General features: G+C 35.3%; 1 protein-coding gene across 1 annotated transcript; it reads left to right on the forward strand.

Moving 5' to 3' along the window:
- The first annotated feature begins 15,792 nt into the window (after positions 1-15,792).
- On the forward strand, positions 15,793-19,895 carry LOC113302067 (protein NRT1/ PTR FAMILY 7.3-like). The gene is made up of 5 exons (XM_026550911.1): positions 15,793-15,943; positions 16,436-16,598; positions 17,616-17,833; positions 17,915-18,477; positions 18,609-19,895. The coding sequence occupies exons 1-5, from the start codon at positions 15,908-15,910 to the stop codon at positions 19,480-19,482; spliced, it is 1,854 nt and encodes a 617-aa protein (XP_026406696.1). The 5' UTR covers positions 15,793-15,907; the 3' UTR covers positions 19,483-19,895.
- The last annotated feature ends 71 nt before the right edge of the window (positions 19,896-19,966 follow it).

Here is a 19,966-nt window from a genome sequence, read left to right on the forward strand (position 1 = left end):
CCAAGTACGTGACTTATTTATAAGTTGGAGGCGTGGGAATACAGATGGAACTAGGTGAACTATAGGTTTAGTTGCTTGGTCTCAGCTATACAAAGTTAGGTGTAATTTTGTGTAGCGGCTTAATCCTGAGAGTATTCAATTCTGGACAAGGTCCCGGGGTTTTTATGCATTTGCGGTTTCCTCGTTAACAAAATCTTGCTGTGTCATTTACTTTATGTTTCCGCATTATAATTTTTTTATTATAATTAAAGTAAACTACACAAACGTTAATTCCTATTTACTTGATAAGTGAATCCTATTGTGTTTGGTTAAGTCCGTACCTTTTTTATCAAGTAACATACTTCGTTTTTGTATTGTCTCGATCTCGTATCCATATACGATCACACGAAGTGTGAACCGATTAGTTGTATTGTCTCGACTTAGTCCATAGACAATCACTTTCGGATAAAGGACTTATAGGTAGGAAAAGTTTTAACTTTAGGTATATTTGGGTACCCTCAAATTTTCATTTGGTATCAGAGAAGGCAAACACGAAAATATCTAACAATATGTGTCTGATGCGATCCAACCTATAAGACATGTGTCAAAGTAGAGTTAAGCGAGAGCAAAAACTAAAGAAAGAATCAGTTAACGTTTCACAAGACATTGAAAGTTTTGATTTTAATAAATTTTTAAAAGGGGCATCTTCAAGTTCTACTTGCTCTTCTGAGAATAAGTCTGAAAGTTCTCTAGAGGAGATTAAGTTAAGCCATGTATTCGCAATCAATGATTCAGACTCCGAAAAATCTCTTTTTGATAACGAGATGTCTTTGAGTTCTATACTAGAGATTTCTGATGAAATATCAAGTGTAAAAACATCTGAACTAAAGGAATTGAGCAAACAATTTCTTAGTTGTTCTAATGATCTTCTTTCAACACTTGAAACAGAACGAGATTTAACTTTAAAGTTTGAAAATCTCAATGAAGAGCATAACTTGCTGGAAGAAGAATACTCACAACAATTATTTATTTACAAAAAGGTAATTGAGAAAAATCAGGATGATTTTGAAGCAATTAAAATTGAATGTGAAAGGATGTATCAAAATCACAAGAAGTTTAGGGAAGATACTTCTCAACAAATACAGGGTCTTGAAGAAAAACTTGCTAAATCTGATGCAAGGATTAACTCTCAACAAAAGAGTTTCGAAGAGAATGAAGGGGAATATGTCTCACGAGAAAAATGCCTTGAGGCTGATCTAGCTAATGCTCTTGATAAAATCAAGACGTTAGAAGAAGAAGAAAATGTGGACCTTAAAAAGTTCAATGCTAGCTCAACCAATTTAACCTCAATGTTAGAAGAAATTAGAAATCATCGTGATACACGAGGGTTGGGCTATAAGGGAATAGATGCTTCAAATATTAACAAAGAGGTAAAATTTGTTAAAGCTAAAAATTCTTCTAAACCATAGGCTTCTGCTGATGGAAAAAATGCTACTATTTCTTGTAAAGAAGTAAAACCAGTCAAGCCTAAGAATCATGTTCAACCAAGTACAGCAATCAAAGAGAGCACTTCTGCTAATGTCAAGAAAGAAGCAACGTAGAACAAGGATAAGAAGAAGAAAACTCGTCGAACTCCAATCCAAGAGTCCACAAAAAGGTAACATTAAAACTCACACTTCGTATGTTACTAAGCATTGTAGTTATTATGGTAATAAAGGGCACGTGGAATGGGGATGCAATATTCGTAAGGTAAAAGATAAACTTTCTTTTGTATCAAATGAATTGGCTAAGATTGTTCCCCAAAGGAACTCAGATCGGTATTGTCCTAAGTTTAGTAAAAAGAACTAATATAATGATAGTTCAAATTTTGCATATCACTCGACAAGGTCGTTTCATAAAAGACCCAATTATAAAAAGAGAGATGACTTTTTAAATGCAAAAACAAGATCTGATGTTCCAAATTGGAGAAAGGGTGTTTCACAAAATATTCAAAAGGAAAATGATCCTAATGGTATTAAGGAGAAAGTTTCTCTTGCGAAACCCCACTCTAAATGGGTCCCGAAGTCCTCCATAGCCAAGAAGGGACCAAAAGTTAGTCACAAGAATATCTCTCAGCTTTTAATTGTTGGTGACAATAATTACAAGAGTTTTCTTGAAAGACTAAAGAAAGACATCATGTCTGAATTCTCTTGTACTAGTGGACATTGTGATAATGACGCTCTTCATCACAAGTCAAAGAAGAAAAACAAGAGATGGAACAAGAGAAAACAAACCAAGCAAGAGGTCAAGAATGATGAGTCTGTCTTAGTCACTCGTGACGAACAAGACAAGGCTCAACGTAACACAACTTAGTTGTGTTAGAACGTGCATGCTCACTTTAGTGATCAATCTTTTTAAAGGTGAGGAAGCACATGAAAAAACTGAGCACATGATCTCTCGATTATTATATGACTAATTAACATCTTTAGGGAGATTTATTTTCCTTACGCATACCTTCTCTATATATTTTTGAGCTTTTGATAGAAACAGTAATTTTGAGTTGATGATGTTGATATCTACTGATCATATTTGTGTAGCTCTTGCTTTTGTGGTCAAAACGAGCCAAAAAATCACTGGATTCGGACTTGGTATGCAAAAGTTATGTCTAAAACTGTTTTGTATATGAATTCGTGTGTTATAACCAATTCTAAACTTGTTTGGAATTGTGGTTTGACCGATTCCTAGAAGCAAATTCATATAAATGAATTTTTATATTCTTGATTTGAATATTCAGTTTATGGAATGTTTGATTTCGGTTTCATGACCTTAATATTCGATCTCATATGTTCTGAACCCTTGTGGTTTGGGTGACTTTTTTATTTAGCAGGATTAAGTTCTAGCCAATGTTGGTAGGATTTATCAAAGAATCATGAGGGGTTCTGGTATAAACAACATGTGAAAAAGTCACAATATGTTGAATCGGTTTTGGTTTAGCATAAAATCATATGTGTTTCGACGGTTTTCAACTTTTGCTTGCAATTGTTAAAACTGATTTTCAACTTTTCTCTGGTAAAGGTTGGTTGTTGTTATTATTTTGTTTATGCATAAGGATGGCAACATGATGATATTTCGTTATCAATTCTCCCTGGACCAAGATGCAAACATATTGGAGAAGTGGATGCGAAATTTGAGGTAACAATCTTGTTAGTTAATTGTTTTCCTGTTTAAGAAAAGCCTGAGTTTATATCATATATATTTATTGCTTTTGTTTAACAAAATTTCGATACAATTGATGTTTATTCCATGATGTGTGTGTGGATGTGTGTGATTCAATTAGTTCCGGTCAAGAAAAACTATTGTTATCTTACTTTATTGTGTGGTATCAATTGTTTAGGCTTACGAAATTTCGGTACAATTGATGTTGTGTGTGATTCAATTGGTTCCGGTTAAGAAAAACTATTGTTATCTTGCGTTTTTACGGTATCAATTGTTTAAACTTACAAAATTTCGGTGTAATTGCGGTGCTTTAAATGTCTATGTTGTTTCAATTGCTTCTGGTTGAGGTGAATAACTATGCAAGTTGATTTATGTTAGTTTGTATGAATTATTTATGGCTTAACGAAATAAAAGGTGTATGGGATGAGTTGTTTATTCCAATTCGATTCCGGATAAGAGAAACTAAGTTAACTCTGATCTTAGTTAGACTTATCGAAGTGAGGTTTCGGTTATTCAAGTCTAATCGAATGCCTTAACAATAAACGCTAGTTAACTAACCTAGTACTTGTCTTGTTTAAAATTAAAAGGTCTAAGTTTATGGATAATTAGAACCTGATGAGAAAAATAGAGTTATCTTTATTTTGGTCTTATCGAATTAAGCGGTTGTTTTTGAACAATCGGTTTAGCAAAGGCACTAAGGTGCTTAGTTAATTTGTGTTTTGCTAAACTAAAGTGGAAAAATTGTTTCGGACAATTGTCTCCTTGGTAACATATCAAAATAAAACTACTTATAGTTTCGGTTTTGATATTGGTTATCAGAACATGATGTGTGGAACCCTCGTGACTAACTCTACAGGTTGCAAGTCTATTGAGATTTGTAAGATTCTTTTCGTGTTGTCCTTTATTTTTTGTCGTTTCTTTGTCATTTTTGTGACAAAAATGGGGAGAAATATATGGAGTAAACAGGTGATACTGGCATTGATTTTATATTGATTGGTATCGCTAAGGAAAAGAACAGCGGTGCTTGAACGTTTATCTAACGAAAGAGTGAAAGCACAGAATAAGGGGGAGTAACATGTCATATGAATTGGTATAACAAAGACAAGCGGATTGAATATCTACCTATCTTCCTTAGGGGGGGTATTAGCTTTGTTATTATAATGTCAACAGTTGCATTTTCAAGGATTGAATGTAAGAAGTTTTACTGTGTTGTTGGATTCCGGAATCAAGTATATGTGTAATGAATTCTTGTAGTTTGTTTATCCATATGATGTAAGAGTTTTGTCACTAAAACTGATAAAGGGGGAGATTGTTAGAGCATTGCTCGGTTGAACCCACCAATTTTTGGTATGTCAAGTTTGGTTGTCATGTTTTAGTGAATCAAAACTCATGTTAAGGTTGTTTGATTATGTACTAGAGTCAACTTCGTATAGGTTAGCTTGAAAGTATTAGGATATGAGACATTACAAGTATTGCGAAGACTTGAAGATGTGAAGAATCAAGGAGCTACAACGACAACAATCATCCTTCCGCTTGAGGTTAGTGATATTTGACTTGAACTGTTTCATTCCCTAACGTATCTTTCAAGTCGTGCATATTGAAAACATAACTGCGAAGCATATTTGAACTCTAGATAGACATAGTATTAAGGAATATAATACGAGGTTTATTGCTTAACCATTAAACTTTGTAGATAAGACATCGCCATAATCATTTCAATGCTATTGTGATTATGTATGGGTATGAGGTGAGGATTTCATCCTAGGGACACTGTTTTACGTGTGTTCTAAGGAAGTAAGTTCATAACCTTGTTTGTGAACCGAAAAGGAAACTGGCAGGTGTTATCGGTTTTGTTATTCATTGCATATCTTATGAACAACCAATATGTGTGATTGAGTATAACCGCTCACAACTTGTTTGTGTTCTTGGTAGAGCTATTCACAAAGGGATGACTTATGTAATGGTATGACTTTTATTAGTGAAACCGATCTTAAGTAATCACTTGAGATGGCATGATCGGGTTTGTGTTATATGACCAAATTTAGGAAAGGGGAACCGATCCTAGTAAGAGGTGCAGTACATCACAAAGGGGAACCGATCCTTGTATGAGGTGTAGCAAGGTTTATAGCAGAAAGGAGAATCGATCCTATGGACACGTGCAACACGTTTTTAGGCAAAGAGGAACCGATCCTATGGACATGTGCAACACATATAAGTTAGATACCATATATATGTGGGGAACCGATCCTAGTACCTAGTCAACCGAACTTTGGAAAGCTAGTGTGACTATACACAGTACTCACATGGAGGTAGAACCGAAACTTGTTTTGGTAGAACCGTTAAGCCCATGATTGTGATTGAATGTTTGTTTGATCAATCACATAGTTCTTGAAAGTCAGATGAACTAATTCTAAACTTGTTTGGAAGTGTGGAAAATCGGTTTCAAGGTTGTAAGTGTGAAAGAGATCTTACAAAGTAAGGATGTCGACATACTTTGAACACGTGATGTGAATGTTTATTTCTTTAATTGTTCAAAGTTACTCCTTAATATCTAAAGGAAGAAAATCCCAGGATCGAAACATAAGTAATTTAAGAATCTTTTAATTAAAAATTATTAATTTCATTTTGTAGGGAAATATAAGAATTAATAATGTGCATTTACTAATTAGATTTTCCGAGAGACTTCGATCATTATTTTTGTACAGAGCATTTCCAGGAATTATGGAAAGCGAATTTGTGCTTTAATGAATATATTGAGAATATTTTTGGTTTTGGAAATTCCTTGGTGTCCAAACTTCCTTATTTATAAATACTTGAAGTTTTCCTTTGTAGCAAACTAATCCTTCGTAACAACAGACTTCCTATTTTGTTGTTGTTACTGGTGTAGCCGCCTATTCGGAGAGGAGAGTAACCTAATTAGGAGAAATCTTTTATGGCCGCTCAGTTTAAAGTCTTCTTTGGGATTGAGAAGCTCTAGCGTGTACCGTTGGTGAGAAACTAGATAATTGCGGTTTATCTTTTGTTTTCAATTGATTTGATTGACTAACGGTGGTTGAAATCTGATTGCACCTAGTTTGTTTATGCTTGAGGATATTCTCTTCTGATATAAGATTCACCCAAACTAGTTCAGAGTTTTGACTGGGATCATTAGACTATTGTTAGTTCTAAAGACGATCTTGTGATAATCCATTGTTAACAGACTCTGTTCTGTGGGTGATTGATCACAAGAGACTCAAGTGATTGTGTACAGGTTTTTGTTGAAGATTTAAGAAGATTTGAAGACAAAGAAGATATTGAAGATCTGACTTGGGTTTATAATCTTTGGTATGCACAATACTTGTTTTGGTAAAAGAGGATCCAATTAATAATCGGTTTATCCTTGTGGTAGATTGGATTGATGAATTGAGTAGATCAGCATCAACACAATTCTTTGTATTAAGAGTGTTGTTGGCTTAATCTCAAACGATTACTTTGGTAATTGAACATAAGATAGATTTAAGGACCCGACGAAGGAGTTTATGTTAAGATAAACGGAAGAGCCTTTGTCCGACTCATATCACTTGGTTGAAGAGAGTTGATACCAAACAGATTTGTTGTTCCTTTACTGTTTGGAATACGAACGTTCCAAGTACGTGACTTATTTATAAGTTGGATGCGTGGGAATACAGACGGAACTAGGTGAACTATAGGTTAGTTTCTTGGTCTCAACTATGCGAATTTAGGTGTAATTTTGGGTAGCGGCTTAATCCTGAGAGTATTCAATTCTGGACAAGGTCCCGAGGTTTTTCTGCATTTGCGGTTTCCTCGTTAACAAAATCTTGCTGTGTCATTTACTTTATATTTCCGCATTATAATTGTTTTATTATAATTAAAGTAAATTACACAAATATTAATTTCTATTTACTTGATAATTGAATCATATTGTGTTTGGTTAAGTCTGAACCTGTTTATCAAGTAACATACTTCGTTGTTGTATTTACTCGATCTCGTATCCATAGACGATCACACGAAGTGTGAACCGATTAGTTGTATTGTCTCGACTCAGTCCATGGACAATCACTTTCGGAGAAAGGACTTATAGGTAGGGAAAGTTTTAGATTGAGGTATATTTGGGTACCCTCGCCTTTTCACGTACTTAACCTTTGTTATGGCACAAGTAATCTCCGTATATTATTAGAATCAATGACTACTAAGGCAGCAGAAGGAACAATACCACGATATATACATCTAGTAAAAAGAGTCTTCATGTTAGTTTTTTTCCCAAGTATACGTTATATGCCATCGCAATTGTTATTCCCTCCGTCCTTTTTTATTACTCCGGTTTGACAAATTCAAGATAATAAGGAGACGGGAGGAATATCCAGATTCACCTTTATAAATGCTAAATTATTACTAAAATTAAAATAAATATTAATATAAAAAAACATATATTTGGTAATTTTATTATTTTGGGGAAAAAAAGTACTATTACATGAATCTAGTTGGAAGCCTAACAAGCTAAGCTCCAACGGCGTACTACTACATTAGTTGAACAGGTTGCCGTGCTAGCCTACAAGCGAGCCTAATGAGGAACCAGCGAAGAGAGCGGAAGCAGATAGGGGGGATGATTATGTCGTATGGGGGCAAGCTAACTCTACCTTCCATGTCAAATTCTACAATATTGCGCCGTCGAGGATTCGAACCTGAGACCTTCTGGAGCGCATGAACTTTTGAGGAACTGGGATGACTAGTAAAACTAATTACCCTTAGGAAAATAAAAACAAATAATTTCATGTTTAGATTATAAGATCAAATAATATGTTCTCCCTAACTTCTCATGAATATTTTCTTTTATGAAACGGAAGTAAGATAAATAGGAAAGATATTAAATAGATTTTCTTTATTTAAAGAGATACGATAATTAAGAATATATTTGATAGTTTAATGAAAAATATTACTACGAACAGAAACTGAAAAGTGCGGAATAGAGGACTAAGAAAAGACAGTGCCGGTATTTCATTTTTGCCCCAAAAAAGTAATTTTATTCGCAAAATCCTTGATTTTGCCATCAATTTTTCGTACATGCCCATACTCTAGTTACAACCACAAAAGAAATATTAAGTCTACAAGCTAAATTGTGCAATGTTCAAACTCCAGAGTTCCAGATTTAAATGCAATTGATTTTCTTTAGATAGGGCTTGGAGGACTTCTTCTTCTTCAACAAAACCATCAACAAGAACTCTTCTCTGCTCCTTCACTATTTCTTGCTTTCTAGGATAGTTAGTAGTTTTAACTTAGTTATTATTATGTTTTTTACTTATATTAGTTATTATTATGGTGATTTTATCTACTCTTTAGAGGTTTATCTTCGCTTTAACGACGGTTCATGGTTATTGGTTTGGGTTTTAAAATCAATGGTGATGCTCTTCGACGAAGAAATCTTCATCTTTGTTGTTTCTAGCGACGAAATCTTCATCATCAACTTATCTGGCGAAGAAATCTTCATCGGCGTTCTTTTTGACGATGGAAGCTTCATCACTAGTTACAAGAGATTTGAGCAACTCACTCTTATTTTGGGAGCACATCTTTTTAAAGAAGAAAAACAAATCAAATGATTATGATTTAATTCCGAGAAAAACGATTTAATTGTTGGATATTATCGTAAATGTTTGCCGCTACGAAAGCGGGTCCGAGGGGACGGCACCCTCACCTGAAATTTTTTCTGGTTTTGAGTTTGAAAACCTAATTCGATTTTCCAGAAATTTCTACAAACGCGTCTCTTCCCATAATGTGTTCTCCAAAAGGCATGAAACCTTCTATAAATTGCGAAAGACTTCTCCCATTTCAACACATCAAAAAATCTGATTTCTTTTCTCTCTAAGCATCATCAGATTCTTAATACGGTGTAACTTCTTTAAGTAATACTCGGTAATACAATATTCTCGTTAAAGTAGTAAATATTCCGGTTTCGACTCGGGCCCTTAGTGCTAAAATAATAAATTTGATAAAATCATACATTTTAAAAGTTTCCCTTAAGGATTAACATGTCCAAAAAACATATAAAATAACAATGCTACTAGAAATCGAAAAGACAATTTTTATACATATTAAATTTTCTCAAAATATAATTCAATATTGGTTGTATTTCATCCCTAATAGTGGTAACGCACGCAAAAGACCCGGATTCACGTTTTCGTATTGTAACAAAATGTTGAAGTGTGATTGATACTTGGAGACTTGTATTTGTATTGTAATTAATCAATAATATAATATATCCACGTAATTAGTCGATATTTTACTTACAACTACAATTATTATTCAACTTCCCGACCAAAAATTATTCTTTAAGATAATAATATGATAATATATTATCTCTTTAATTTAATAAATTTCCTTAGCCCTAAGTCTATTATTTTATAGAAGTTATAATGTACTGTGTGTTCTTGGTCGGTTCAAGGGAGTACAAGTCTGGAATCCAACAACATTATTAGGGCTTCATTGTATCCTGAAAGCATTATTTCATTGACCAATTTTATTCGCCAACTATTCGGGAAGGATCGAAATATTTGCAGAAAAGAATCACAAGGCCTTGAAGTCAGTGATACAACATTCTTTTCTGTTTTTTGTTTTCATCCTCTGATACCTAAATTTCTACCATTGGAATCTTATTCATACTTGTATTTATTTTACTCTGGTAGTTGTTCTCTATTTCTTATCGGATTTTTTGATATTATATTTTTGTTATATGTTCTTGTTACTTTGTATTTGCTTATTTCCGATCTTTACTAGTTGAGAACTCAAATTCCCACTAATGACAAAAAGAAATAATATATATCTATATATACATATACTTCGGATGTTAAAGTATGAATAGATAAAGTCGTTTTCTCCTCTAAAATTCATCTGAATCAATATTAAAAAACGAAACAAATCATGATATAACAACGTACGCGTGTGCATTCTAGTTGAAAAAACCAAAGCACATCTTGAGAGTTGAGATCAACTAATAGAATCCATGAATGGGTAATCGCTTTTCCGACGCCTATTTTTTGGTTTAGTGGGAGCGGACACGTCGACTGATGCGACATATACCTTGTTCAATAAACTTTGGTTAATAGATAAGCTGTTGATAATTAGAATAATAATCAGGGTTTCCTTTTAAGTTTTAAGTTATCAAATATGGTTTGAGTTAATCAATTACCAGTTTTTCCTTTTAAGTTATCAAATACAGTATGTTTAAGTTAGTAAATTGATTTCCTTTTAGTTGATATATGCGAAATCCTAAATGGCAACTAAGGTTGCTCTTGGTAAGTCAGGAGTCAACTGAATACGGGCACTTGCATTTCAATAAAAAACTACGACCAAATTGAATTGAAAAGAGAAAGCACATGACCCTTCGGAAAGGAAGTAGTTCTGGCTTCTTCCTTTTTTCTCTTTTTTACGAAACAGAGTTTTTGGCTTTTTATATATACTAGTTTATTAAAAAACGTTAAAATTTGATCATTGTTATTAGAAGAGCTAAATCGTGAGCATAAAGAAGCTGATTTTTGTTCATAGAAATCAGTTAACATAGCAAAAATAAAATTGTCCATTTTTTTTTTTTTGTTCAATCAACAATTTTTAAAATGTGCTTACATAATCGTTTACAAGGATAACAAAAACATCAAAATACAAGATAATAAGAACCCTAATACAAATGAAGATATCAATTACAAGTACATCGCGAAGAGAAAGAGCCATATACCGGAAAGATACCCAATTTTTGTAAATGTAGTAGGAAAGATGAAGGTATAATCCGGAATCGATTCCGGCCATTTAATCTGATTTTCTTCTTCTTCAATAAGAGATACTCCTATAAGAAAGGAGTTATTTGCCCAAAATCTTGTAACTCCAAAAGAACACGGATGACCTAAATCCTTTGGATTGAATATGGATTATAAGAAATACCGTGTTAGATTATCGATGTTCTTGAATCGAGAATAGCAAGTCATGAACCAGTGATCAAGGTTTGAATAAATCGCCCTCAAAGCGAAGAGAAACTCGCCCCAAATGGCGAAGAAAAATCGCGCCAAATAACGAAGAAATATGTCAAATGACATTAAAAAACAAAAGAAAACTACTTTTATTCGATTAAAACTTAAAAATAAAATGAAATCTGAGCAAGGGATTAATGGAGGCTACAGTTTTTTTTCTTAGAGAGAAAGAAGGACGGACAAAAACAAAAAATAAAATTGTCCATGGTTAACCAAAATATATTCTTTAACAAATACACATGAACTACGGTGTATTGGCTGTATTTGTGGAAACTGCAACAATAAAATACTGAAAATAATGGTGTTAAAATAAATTTCTGATAACTAAAATAAAACATTCTGAAATCAGCATATAGAGGACAGATTCACTTGATCATCAAGTTATTTTTAACACGATAATTCACCAGTACGCCTAAAAAATGAATGATGCTAATGTTAGTTTAGTTTGGGAGAGAGTTCAGGTTTGGTCAAATTTTATCTTGACTAAACTTGTTCCTAAAGTTTGGGAAATCTTAAGAGCCAGGTTAGGAAAACTTGTTCCCAAAGTTAGGGCTTCTTAAGGGCCAAGTTAGTTTCTATATATAGAGGATTAGAATTAGAGGTGTAGAAAAAATCCAACCTAGAAGAGTGGTAAATCTTTGTGCTTAAGATTTTGGTCTCTTTTTTAGGGAGGATCGTGTGCTACCGTGGAGGTCAATATTGTTGTGAGAGAAAAACTTGTAGAGAGAGGATTTTGGTGTTCTAGTGTTTAGGGTTTGGGTCTTTGACCTAAACCAAGTTTCTAGTGTTTTCATGTTTCTCCTCTGTTACTAGCAGCTGTGAGACGGTGTAAAAGAGAAGACACGAGGCTGGTTTGGCGAATGTTAGAGAGTTGGTTTCTATGCTTTCCTCAATGGTGACCTCGGGTATGTCTTGTTAACTCTTTAGGTCTTGTCTTGGGTTGCGGAAAGAGCATGTAATGGTCTTTGATTTAATGGAAATTTTTCTGGTGGTGTTGGCCGTGGATGTAGCCTGTAAAGGTGAACCACGTATATATTGTGTTGTGGTTGTGTGTTTGTTTATCTTTTGTCTCTCTCTTATTATTTCTCCCATATTTGGTTCAAATCACCAATTTACCTTTGTGACCATGTGATTCCGCTGTGCTCGAGCTGCCACCCAACAATTGGTACCAGAGCCATGGACGAGATGGTGTGATTGAACTTTGAATTGAACGATGGTTTATTGTTCAGGTGGAGAAATATGTTTTGAAGATAATGTTTCAACCGGTGTTTACACAAAGATGGGTTTGTGATGTGATTTACAAACTGAAGGTTCAACTTGGTAGAAGTATATGTTCTTCGTTTGGTTTTCATGATGTAGTATGGGATGCAGAATAAGGTTGAATGAGGTGGAATACATATATACTTATTGAAGGGTGTTAGTAACCATACATTATAAAATGGGTTACAAAGTTCGAAGAAAGGATGGGACTACGAGGTCTCATGTAAAAGCAAGTCCAGCAAAGTTTCGAAGTTATGCATGAGATGTTATAGATTTATGTTCTTAAGTCTATGTTAAAGTATTCATGATCGTTTACACGTAATATCAAGAATGTCCCTGATCTCGAAAGCATGTACCACGGTAATATGGGCATTCACATGGTATATATTTTAATCGAGTATGTTGTGTGTGATGGTGGTAAAAGTATGTCAGATTGGTTGAGAATCGCTTAAAGGATTAAGCCTGTTAATCACAGTGGAGATGTCTGATGGTTTGTTTCAGATACACGGTAATCATGGCATGTGCTGGAGTATGATATTGAAATTAATTCTTCCTTTCTGGATTATAGTTCAATATGTTATTAGCTTACTGATTAGGTGGAGCTAATGGTGATTCTTCTGGATGGTTTTCTTGGTGATCAATGGTGGAGTATGTGCAAGGATTCGTTGATAGTGGTAGAAGATTTTCACGGTGTTTGTGAAGCGTGGCCAGTTTCACAAGTGTTCTTCATGAAGAAGATGGTTTGAAGACTTTTATCAACGTCATGATGTTTTGATCGAAGATATGGTTCTATGAAGATGGAAGTTCGTGTTTAAGCTTCAAAAGTAATTCTATGGGTATATAGAGATGGTGAAAAACTCTGGAAGATGGAGGTGATTTCCTGTGATCGTCCCATGCTTGAAAGCATGATCCGAGGTGGAGAATTGTTAGTTTAGTCGGTGGGAGAGAGTTCGGGTTTGGTCAAATTCTATCTTGACTAAACTTGTTCCTAAAGTTTAGGAAATCTTAAGAGCCAAGTTAGGAAAACTTGTTCCCAAAGTTAGGGTTTCTTAAGGGCCAAGTTAGTTTCTCTATATAAAGGATTAGAATTAGAGGTGTAGAAAAAATCCAACCTAGAAGAGTGGTAAATCCTTGTGCTTAAGATTTTGGTCTCTTTGTTACGGAGGATCGTGTGCTACCGTGAAGGTCAATATCGTTATGAGAGAAAAACTTGTAGAGAGAGGATTTTGGTGTTCTAGTGTTTAGGGTTTGGGTCTTTTCCCTAAACCAAGTTTCTAGTGTTTTCATGTTTCTCTTCTGTTACTAGCAGTTGTGAGACGGTGTAAAAGAGAAGACACGAGGCTGGTTTCTATGGTTTCTTCAACGGTGATCTCGGGTATGTCTTGTTAACTCTTTGGGTCTTGTCTTGGGTTGCGGAAAGAGCATGTAATGGTCTTTGATTTAATGGAAGTTTTTCTGGTGATATTTGCCGTGGATGTAGCCTGTAAAGGTGAACCATGTATATCTTGTGTTGCGGTTGTGTGTTTGTTTATCTTCTGCCTCTCTCTTATTATTTCTTCCATATTTGGTTCAGATAACCAATTTTCCTTTGTGATCCTGTGATTTCGCTGCGCTCGCGGTACCAATTTTCCCAACAACTAATACCTTGTTGTGAAGTCATGTCGAGGATAAAACTGCATGCTACAAGCACTAAAAATGCTACACCACTTGCCCACTCGACAAACTTCACAACAAAGACATAGAGAATAAAAACCTCACAGAGGGAGAAAGACGGGGAAAAGAGGGATGACATCTTCTTCTGGACACATATTTTGGAATGAAGATATATTCTTCCGTTAGATAACATTTCAATTTCAAGAGATATCTAGTTGTTGTTGAGAGCATTGACCTACTGGAGCTCGGGCATGACTTTAGTAGTATCTCTTTAGTGGGTGAATTTACTGCAGTAAAATTATATGACAAGCTAGTTCAAGAAGACTCAACTTATGGCTTCACTGACAGACACATGATCCCTAAAATTCCTCACAAAGTTCGATTTTTTATACGGACATCTCTACATCACTTTATTCCTGCCAGAAGTATGCTTCAACACAGAGGAGTTGAGGTATCCTCTAACTTGTGTGTGCTGTGTGCCAATTAGGAAACTGGAAGTATTGCTCATCTGCTCTTACACGACTGTGTGAGTGTACGCATCTAGTTTGGAAGTATATATATTTCTTTCGGTCCTGCGGTGTATTTTGGGTTCAAGCTGGTAAAGTTAGCAACAACTGGTGTGGCTTGGCACGTTAATAGCAGTCTGGCCTATTCTACCCAGACTCCTACGGGTAGAATCTATTCAATCTCTCATCAAGTAAACAGTTTCCTTGGAGCTCAACTGAAGACACTTTTAGGATCTATTCAATCTCTCATCAAGTAATTGATCCAATTAATGAGATGTCATTGTTCAGATGTAATTTACATGAGCTTTGGCTAAGGCTCTTTGTAAACATTTTCTCAATCTAAAATACAACGGCCTTTCTCTTTCACAAAAAAAAAAAAAAACAAAAAATGGATTCCATTTTTATTTTATTTTTAATACGCGAAAGCCGGATCCAAGTCCCTATCCGAATCCAGCCAGTTGAACTGGCTCCACTGTCAGACCCAACACTGCCAAACCCAAAAATAAATTCCATTTAAGAACTGTATATTTATATATACTAAAGCACTACAGTTAATCTTCTCTATTATTGTTGTTATGTATCATCATGTTCTTGCTAGCTAGTTAGACTTCTAAACTTCTAAAAAAAAGTTACATTTTGTTAATTAGGGTGGAATATGTGTAACATAAACTCGGGCCTGCGCGTCCAATACAACTCAAATGGCGGGTATACCTAAATAGTGGAATATATGCTATATATATGCATTTCATAATTCAAGCACAAAGTACTATAAAGAGATGTTTAGGTTTTAAAATAATTACTGAATCTAATCTTAATTCCCTTATTCTTATTATTATCTTGCAAATTAGAACTAAAATTTTTCTAAGGAGACCACATCCTTTAAAAAGAAAAGAAAGAAAAGAAAGCTCTATTTGGTTTGTAGGGTCTCGTGATTTGATCAACCCATTAAGGGTCTGCTAAGTTTAAAATGTCTAGTCACAAAACACTAATTAGAAGAAGAGTTAGGGTTAGAAAGAAAATGTGGAAGTGTTTGTCTTTGTTTCATCCATCATATCATATCCAACAACACCTAATTTTCTGTTTTTGTTTAATCTTTCCCCAAGAGTGGGTCTCTTTTTATTACCTCATGAACCTCTACCCTCCACTATAATCGACCGACCTCTCTCACCATCTTCTTCTATATAAACTCACTCTCCCTTGTCTTCTCTCACCACTTCTCTCTCAGTTGTGTTTATATCTTTCACAAAGAAAACCTTAACTCTTTGTCTAGGGAGACAAAATAACATCTGAAGATCGTCATCAATGGCATCATCGACAAGCTTAGAAATCTCTAAGGGGGTTAGTATTCATCCCATGGGCATACTTGCCAACCCTACTTGAATACCTTGCATGCAGATTTTTTCTTCTTATTATTCTTCTTCAGAAGCTTCTCTTAACTTACTCGTTCATCTCTGAACATCAGCGTTAGATCATAAATAAAGCAGTAATTTTCTTTTAACATGTTGATTGAACCCCAAGCCTAACTCATGATTCGTAGAAACTTGAATGCACAACTCAACTCTCTCCAAAAATTCTTGCATGCATTGTTGGTCCAAAGGTCAACATATTATATTTCTGACATCATGTAGTTTATCACTTACTAATTAAGTACTGCTTTCTGAGTACTTCACAAGGGTTTTTTTTTTTATCAGTCGTCATGAAATGATGATTTAGAGTGAGTTTATCACTTACTTATCTGTGTGCAATTTTATTTTATTTTTGTGCGCAAAAATATAGAAATAAATTAGAATTTCTGCTGATTAACATTCTTTTAAAACCAAAATTATGCAGGGTAATAATGAAATGATGGGTTCAGGACAAGTAAGGAAAAAGGTTATAAAAGAAGAGATGGATGCAGATGATGAATACACACTCGATGGAACTGTTGACAGACATGGAAGACCTTCTATTAGAGGAAAGAGTGGAGGATGGTTCGCAGGAATCATAATCCTTGGTAATTAACTAAACCGTTCTATATAAAATAACCACTCTAAAATAAAATTTACACTTAATTTTGCACTATTTTAAAAAATTTAATAGTATACGAAGAGTGTCTGTCGTATATTTGTTACATAATTAACTCTCTATTCTCCACCTCCCTGCTCTGCTCCCTCCAATCTACACCACACATCTAGAATTTGAATCACATTCAGGTACAAGTGGAGTTCACCATTTCCCAGATATGGGGTTTAGATTGGAGGGAGCTGAGTAGGGAGGTGGAGAATAGAGAGTTGAATAGCACCAACTTAAAAAAAGGAAAAAAAAAAAAAAGAATTTTTATTTTTTAATCCCCACCTTTGAAGGAGGGTGAGGGTCGCGACCTCAAATTTGAGGTGCTACTTACTTTCACTGCTCTAGCTGCTACGTCTTAAGTCGTTCCAAATTTGTATAAAAAAAGGAATCTAACACCACGCATGCATGTGTGATACGGGCTTCTCTTTATTAACCAAAAACAAAAACAAAGGAAGATTTGCATCCATATTAAAGAATATACATGCCATATAAACCTTCTATTTAGATGATTGGACAAGTTCCATATTCTTTCTGAAATTTAGAGAACATATACTTGCCATATACTTTATACCCCAAAACTAGATCCCGTTCATTTTCAGAGATCCCCAGTATTAAAGATTGATGGACCATATCAGGTGAAAATAATATGAATTACATTTGAGGTTAATTAAGTGGTGCTTCAGCTGGTCGACCATTAACCAAAGTCACCTATCTTGACTTAAGACTTGACCAGATACACTGATCCCAATCAACTGAAGGTCAAATATTTTAATTAATTAAAAATATCCATTGCTTTGGTTAGTTTTAAAACGTTTTTTGGATGGAAAAAGTAGACAAATTGGTATCAACAATCAAGTCTAAACTCTGAAGCCGCCACACTTGCTTATGGCTGCTGGAGGAGTTACTCTTCTTTTTTTTTTTACTGTGTGCTTATATTTGTTTCTACATGATCAAACAGTTAATCAAGGTCTGGCGACGTTGGCCTTTTTTGGAGTAGGAGTGAACTTAGTGTTGTTCTTAACAAGGGTTTTGCAACAAGACAACGCTGAGGCAGCTAATAGTGTCAGCAAATGGACTGGTACTGTTTACATCTTCTCACTTGTTGGGGCATTCCTCAGCGACTCATACTGGGGACGATACAAAACTTGTGCCATTTTTCAAATGATCTTCGTCGTGGTAACTTAACGATATCTTCTAAATTTGTGTTTAGGTTTTGCTTCCTAAAACGTACGTTAACATTGTGTGGTTGCCAAACAGGGTTTAGCATTGCTATCATTATCAACATACTTATTCCTGGTCAAGCCAAATGGTTGCGGGGTCGAAGCATTAGAATGCAGGACCCATTCATCGGTCGAAATAGCTTTGTTTTACTTATCAACCTACTTGGTTGCCCTGGGAAATGGAGGATATCAACCAAATATTGCTACATTTGGGGCTGACCAATTTGATGAAGAGGACTCCAGAGAAGGATTTCAGAAGGTGGCTTTTTTTAGCTACTTCTACTTGGCTCTAAACCTTGGTTCTCTCTTTTCAAACACAATTTTGGGATACTTTGAGGATGAAGGAATGTGGGCTTTAGGGTTTTGGTGCTCTACGGGATCTGCCTTCATTGCATTGGTCTTGTTTCTCGCTGGAACACCAAAATACCGTCATTTTAAGGCAACAGGAAACCCTCTCGCAAGGTTTTGCCAAGTTGTTGTTGCTGCAGCAAAGAAATGGAGCGCTAGGGTTCCAGAAAGCGGCGATGATTTGTATGAAGTTGAAGGGAAGGGGTGTGCAATTAGTGGCGGAAGAAAAATATTCCATACCAATGGATTCAAGTAAGTCGTTCTCTGGAGCTTCCTTCTTTTATAAACATCAGCACATACAGAAATGAATCCATAAACTGTTTCCTATTGGCTTGAGTAAATAAAGTCGTGAACTAACTTAACTTTATGTACTTTTTACTCAGATTCTTGGATAGAGCAGCCATCATCACTTCAAGAGATTTAGCTCTACAAGATGAAGGGAAGGACAGCCCATGGAGAATCTGCACAATCACACAAGTTGAAGAGGTGAAATGCATATTGAGACTTCTTCCAATATGGCTCTGCACAATCCTTTATTCAGTTGTCTTCACTCAAATGGCATCTCTATTCGTTGAGCAAGGAGCAGCAATGAAAACAACCATTGGGGACTTTAAAATCCCACCTGCAAGCATGTCAAGTTTTGATATTCTAAGTGTAGCGGCTTTCATTTTCTTATATAGGCGAGTGCTCGATCCTCATGTCAGCAGACTTAGAAGCAAAGGACTAACTGAGCTCCAGAGAATGGGAGTTGGATTAATTATAGCAATAATGGCAATGGTTGCTGCAGGAATTGTCGAAAACTTCAGACTAAAATCTGCTACAATAGATTGTCTTAACTGTGAAGGTTCGAGTAGTATGAGTATATTCTGGCAAGTCCCTCAGTATGCATTAATAGGAGCCTCTGAGGTGTTCATGTATGTCGGTCAATTGGAATTCTTCAATGGACAAGCTCCTGACGGGTTAAAGAGTTTCGGCAGTGCTCTTTGCATGACCTCAATTTCACTTGGAAACTACGTCAGCAGTTTACTAGTCAGTATAGTAATGAAGATATCTAAAGAAGATGATATGCCCGGTTGGATCCCTGGAAATCTTAACCGAGGTCATCTTGATAGGTTTTACTTCCTCTTAGCAGCCCTGACAACAGCCGATTTCTTGCTCTATATAGTTTGTGCAAGATGGTACAAGTATATCAAGATGGGTGGACGAGAGAGCAACAGAGGCACCCATCAGGAGAAGTCCGAGGAACTGTGTGTTTAAGTACGTATGCCTACTAATATGAATTCCATTGTGTGCGCACCTGGCAAGTGGTGACTAAATAAATAAGTAGTAGTAGAAAGAAGAAATAAAAGGTGAAGGAGGTAAAACAGTATCTCGACTTTTATCCAGTTCTGAATGCTCATCGCCCCTCTTTTGAGAACACTTGACCCAAACTGTATTTTGTAACTTTAGGCTATTGTCAAGCATGGGGAGTGCAAGTAAAAGTCATTCCGTCTTTCTCCAGCAGTAGTGTCTCTCATTTGTGGATTCCACTGTTAGGGCAATAAATTAACATCTAATGAGTCCAGAATGTAAATGGGACTTCAATATTTTGTATGTTTCTGGTGTAAATGGAAGTTTGTATCTTGACCTACGGGAGAAAGAATATATATATGCATGCATGCATTTGTTTTCGTGTTTGCCAACTAGAAACCTCACTTTCAGCGAGGTTCCGAGGCATATGAATCTAGCAGCATAACAGGTC

Source organism: Papaver somniferum, chromosome 8 (genome assembly GCF_003573695.1).
Source record: "Papaver somniferum cultivar HN1 chromosome 8, ASM357369v1, whole genome shotgun sequence".
NCBI lineage: Eukaryota > Viridiplantae > Streptophyta > Magnoliopsida > Ranunculales > Papaveraceae > Papaver > Papaver somniferum.

Bases quoted from the DNA above. Each gene is read 5' to 3' on its own strand.
- LOC113302067 (XM_026550911.1), top strand. From the start codon at position 15,908: ATGGCATCATCGACAAGCTTAGAAATCTCTAAGGGG. The intron at 15,944-16,435 runs GTTAGTATTCAT...AAAATTATGCAG, and splicing joins GCTTAGAAATCTCTAAGGGG to GGTAATAATGAAATGATGGG. The intron at 17,834-17,914 runs GTAACTTAACGA...GTTGCCAAACAG, and splicing joins TTCAAATGATCTTCGTCGTG to GGTTTAGCATTGCTATCATT.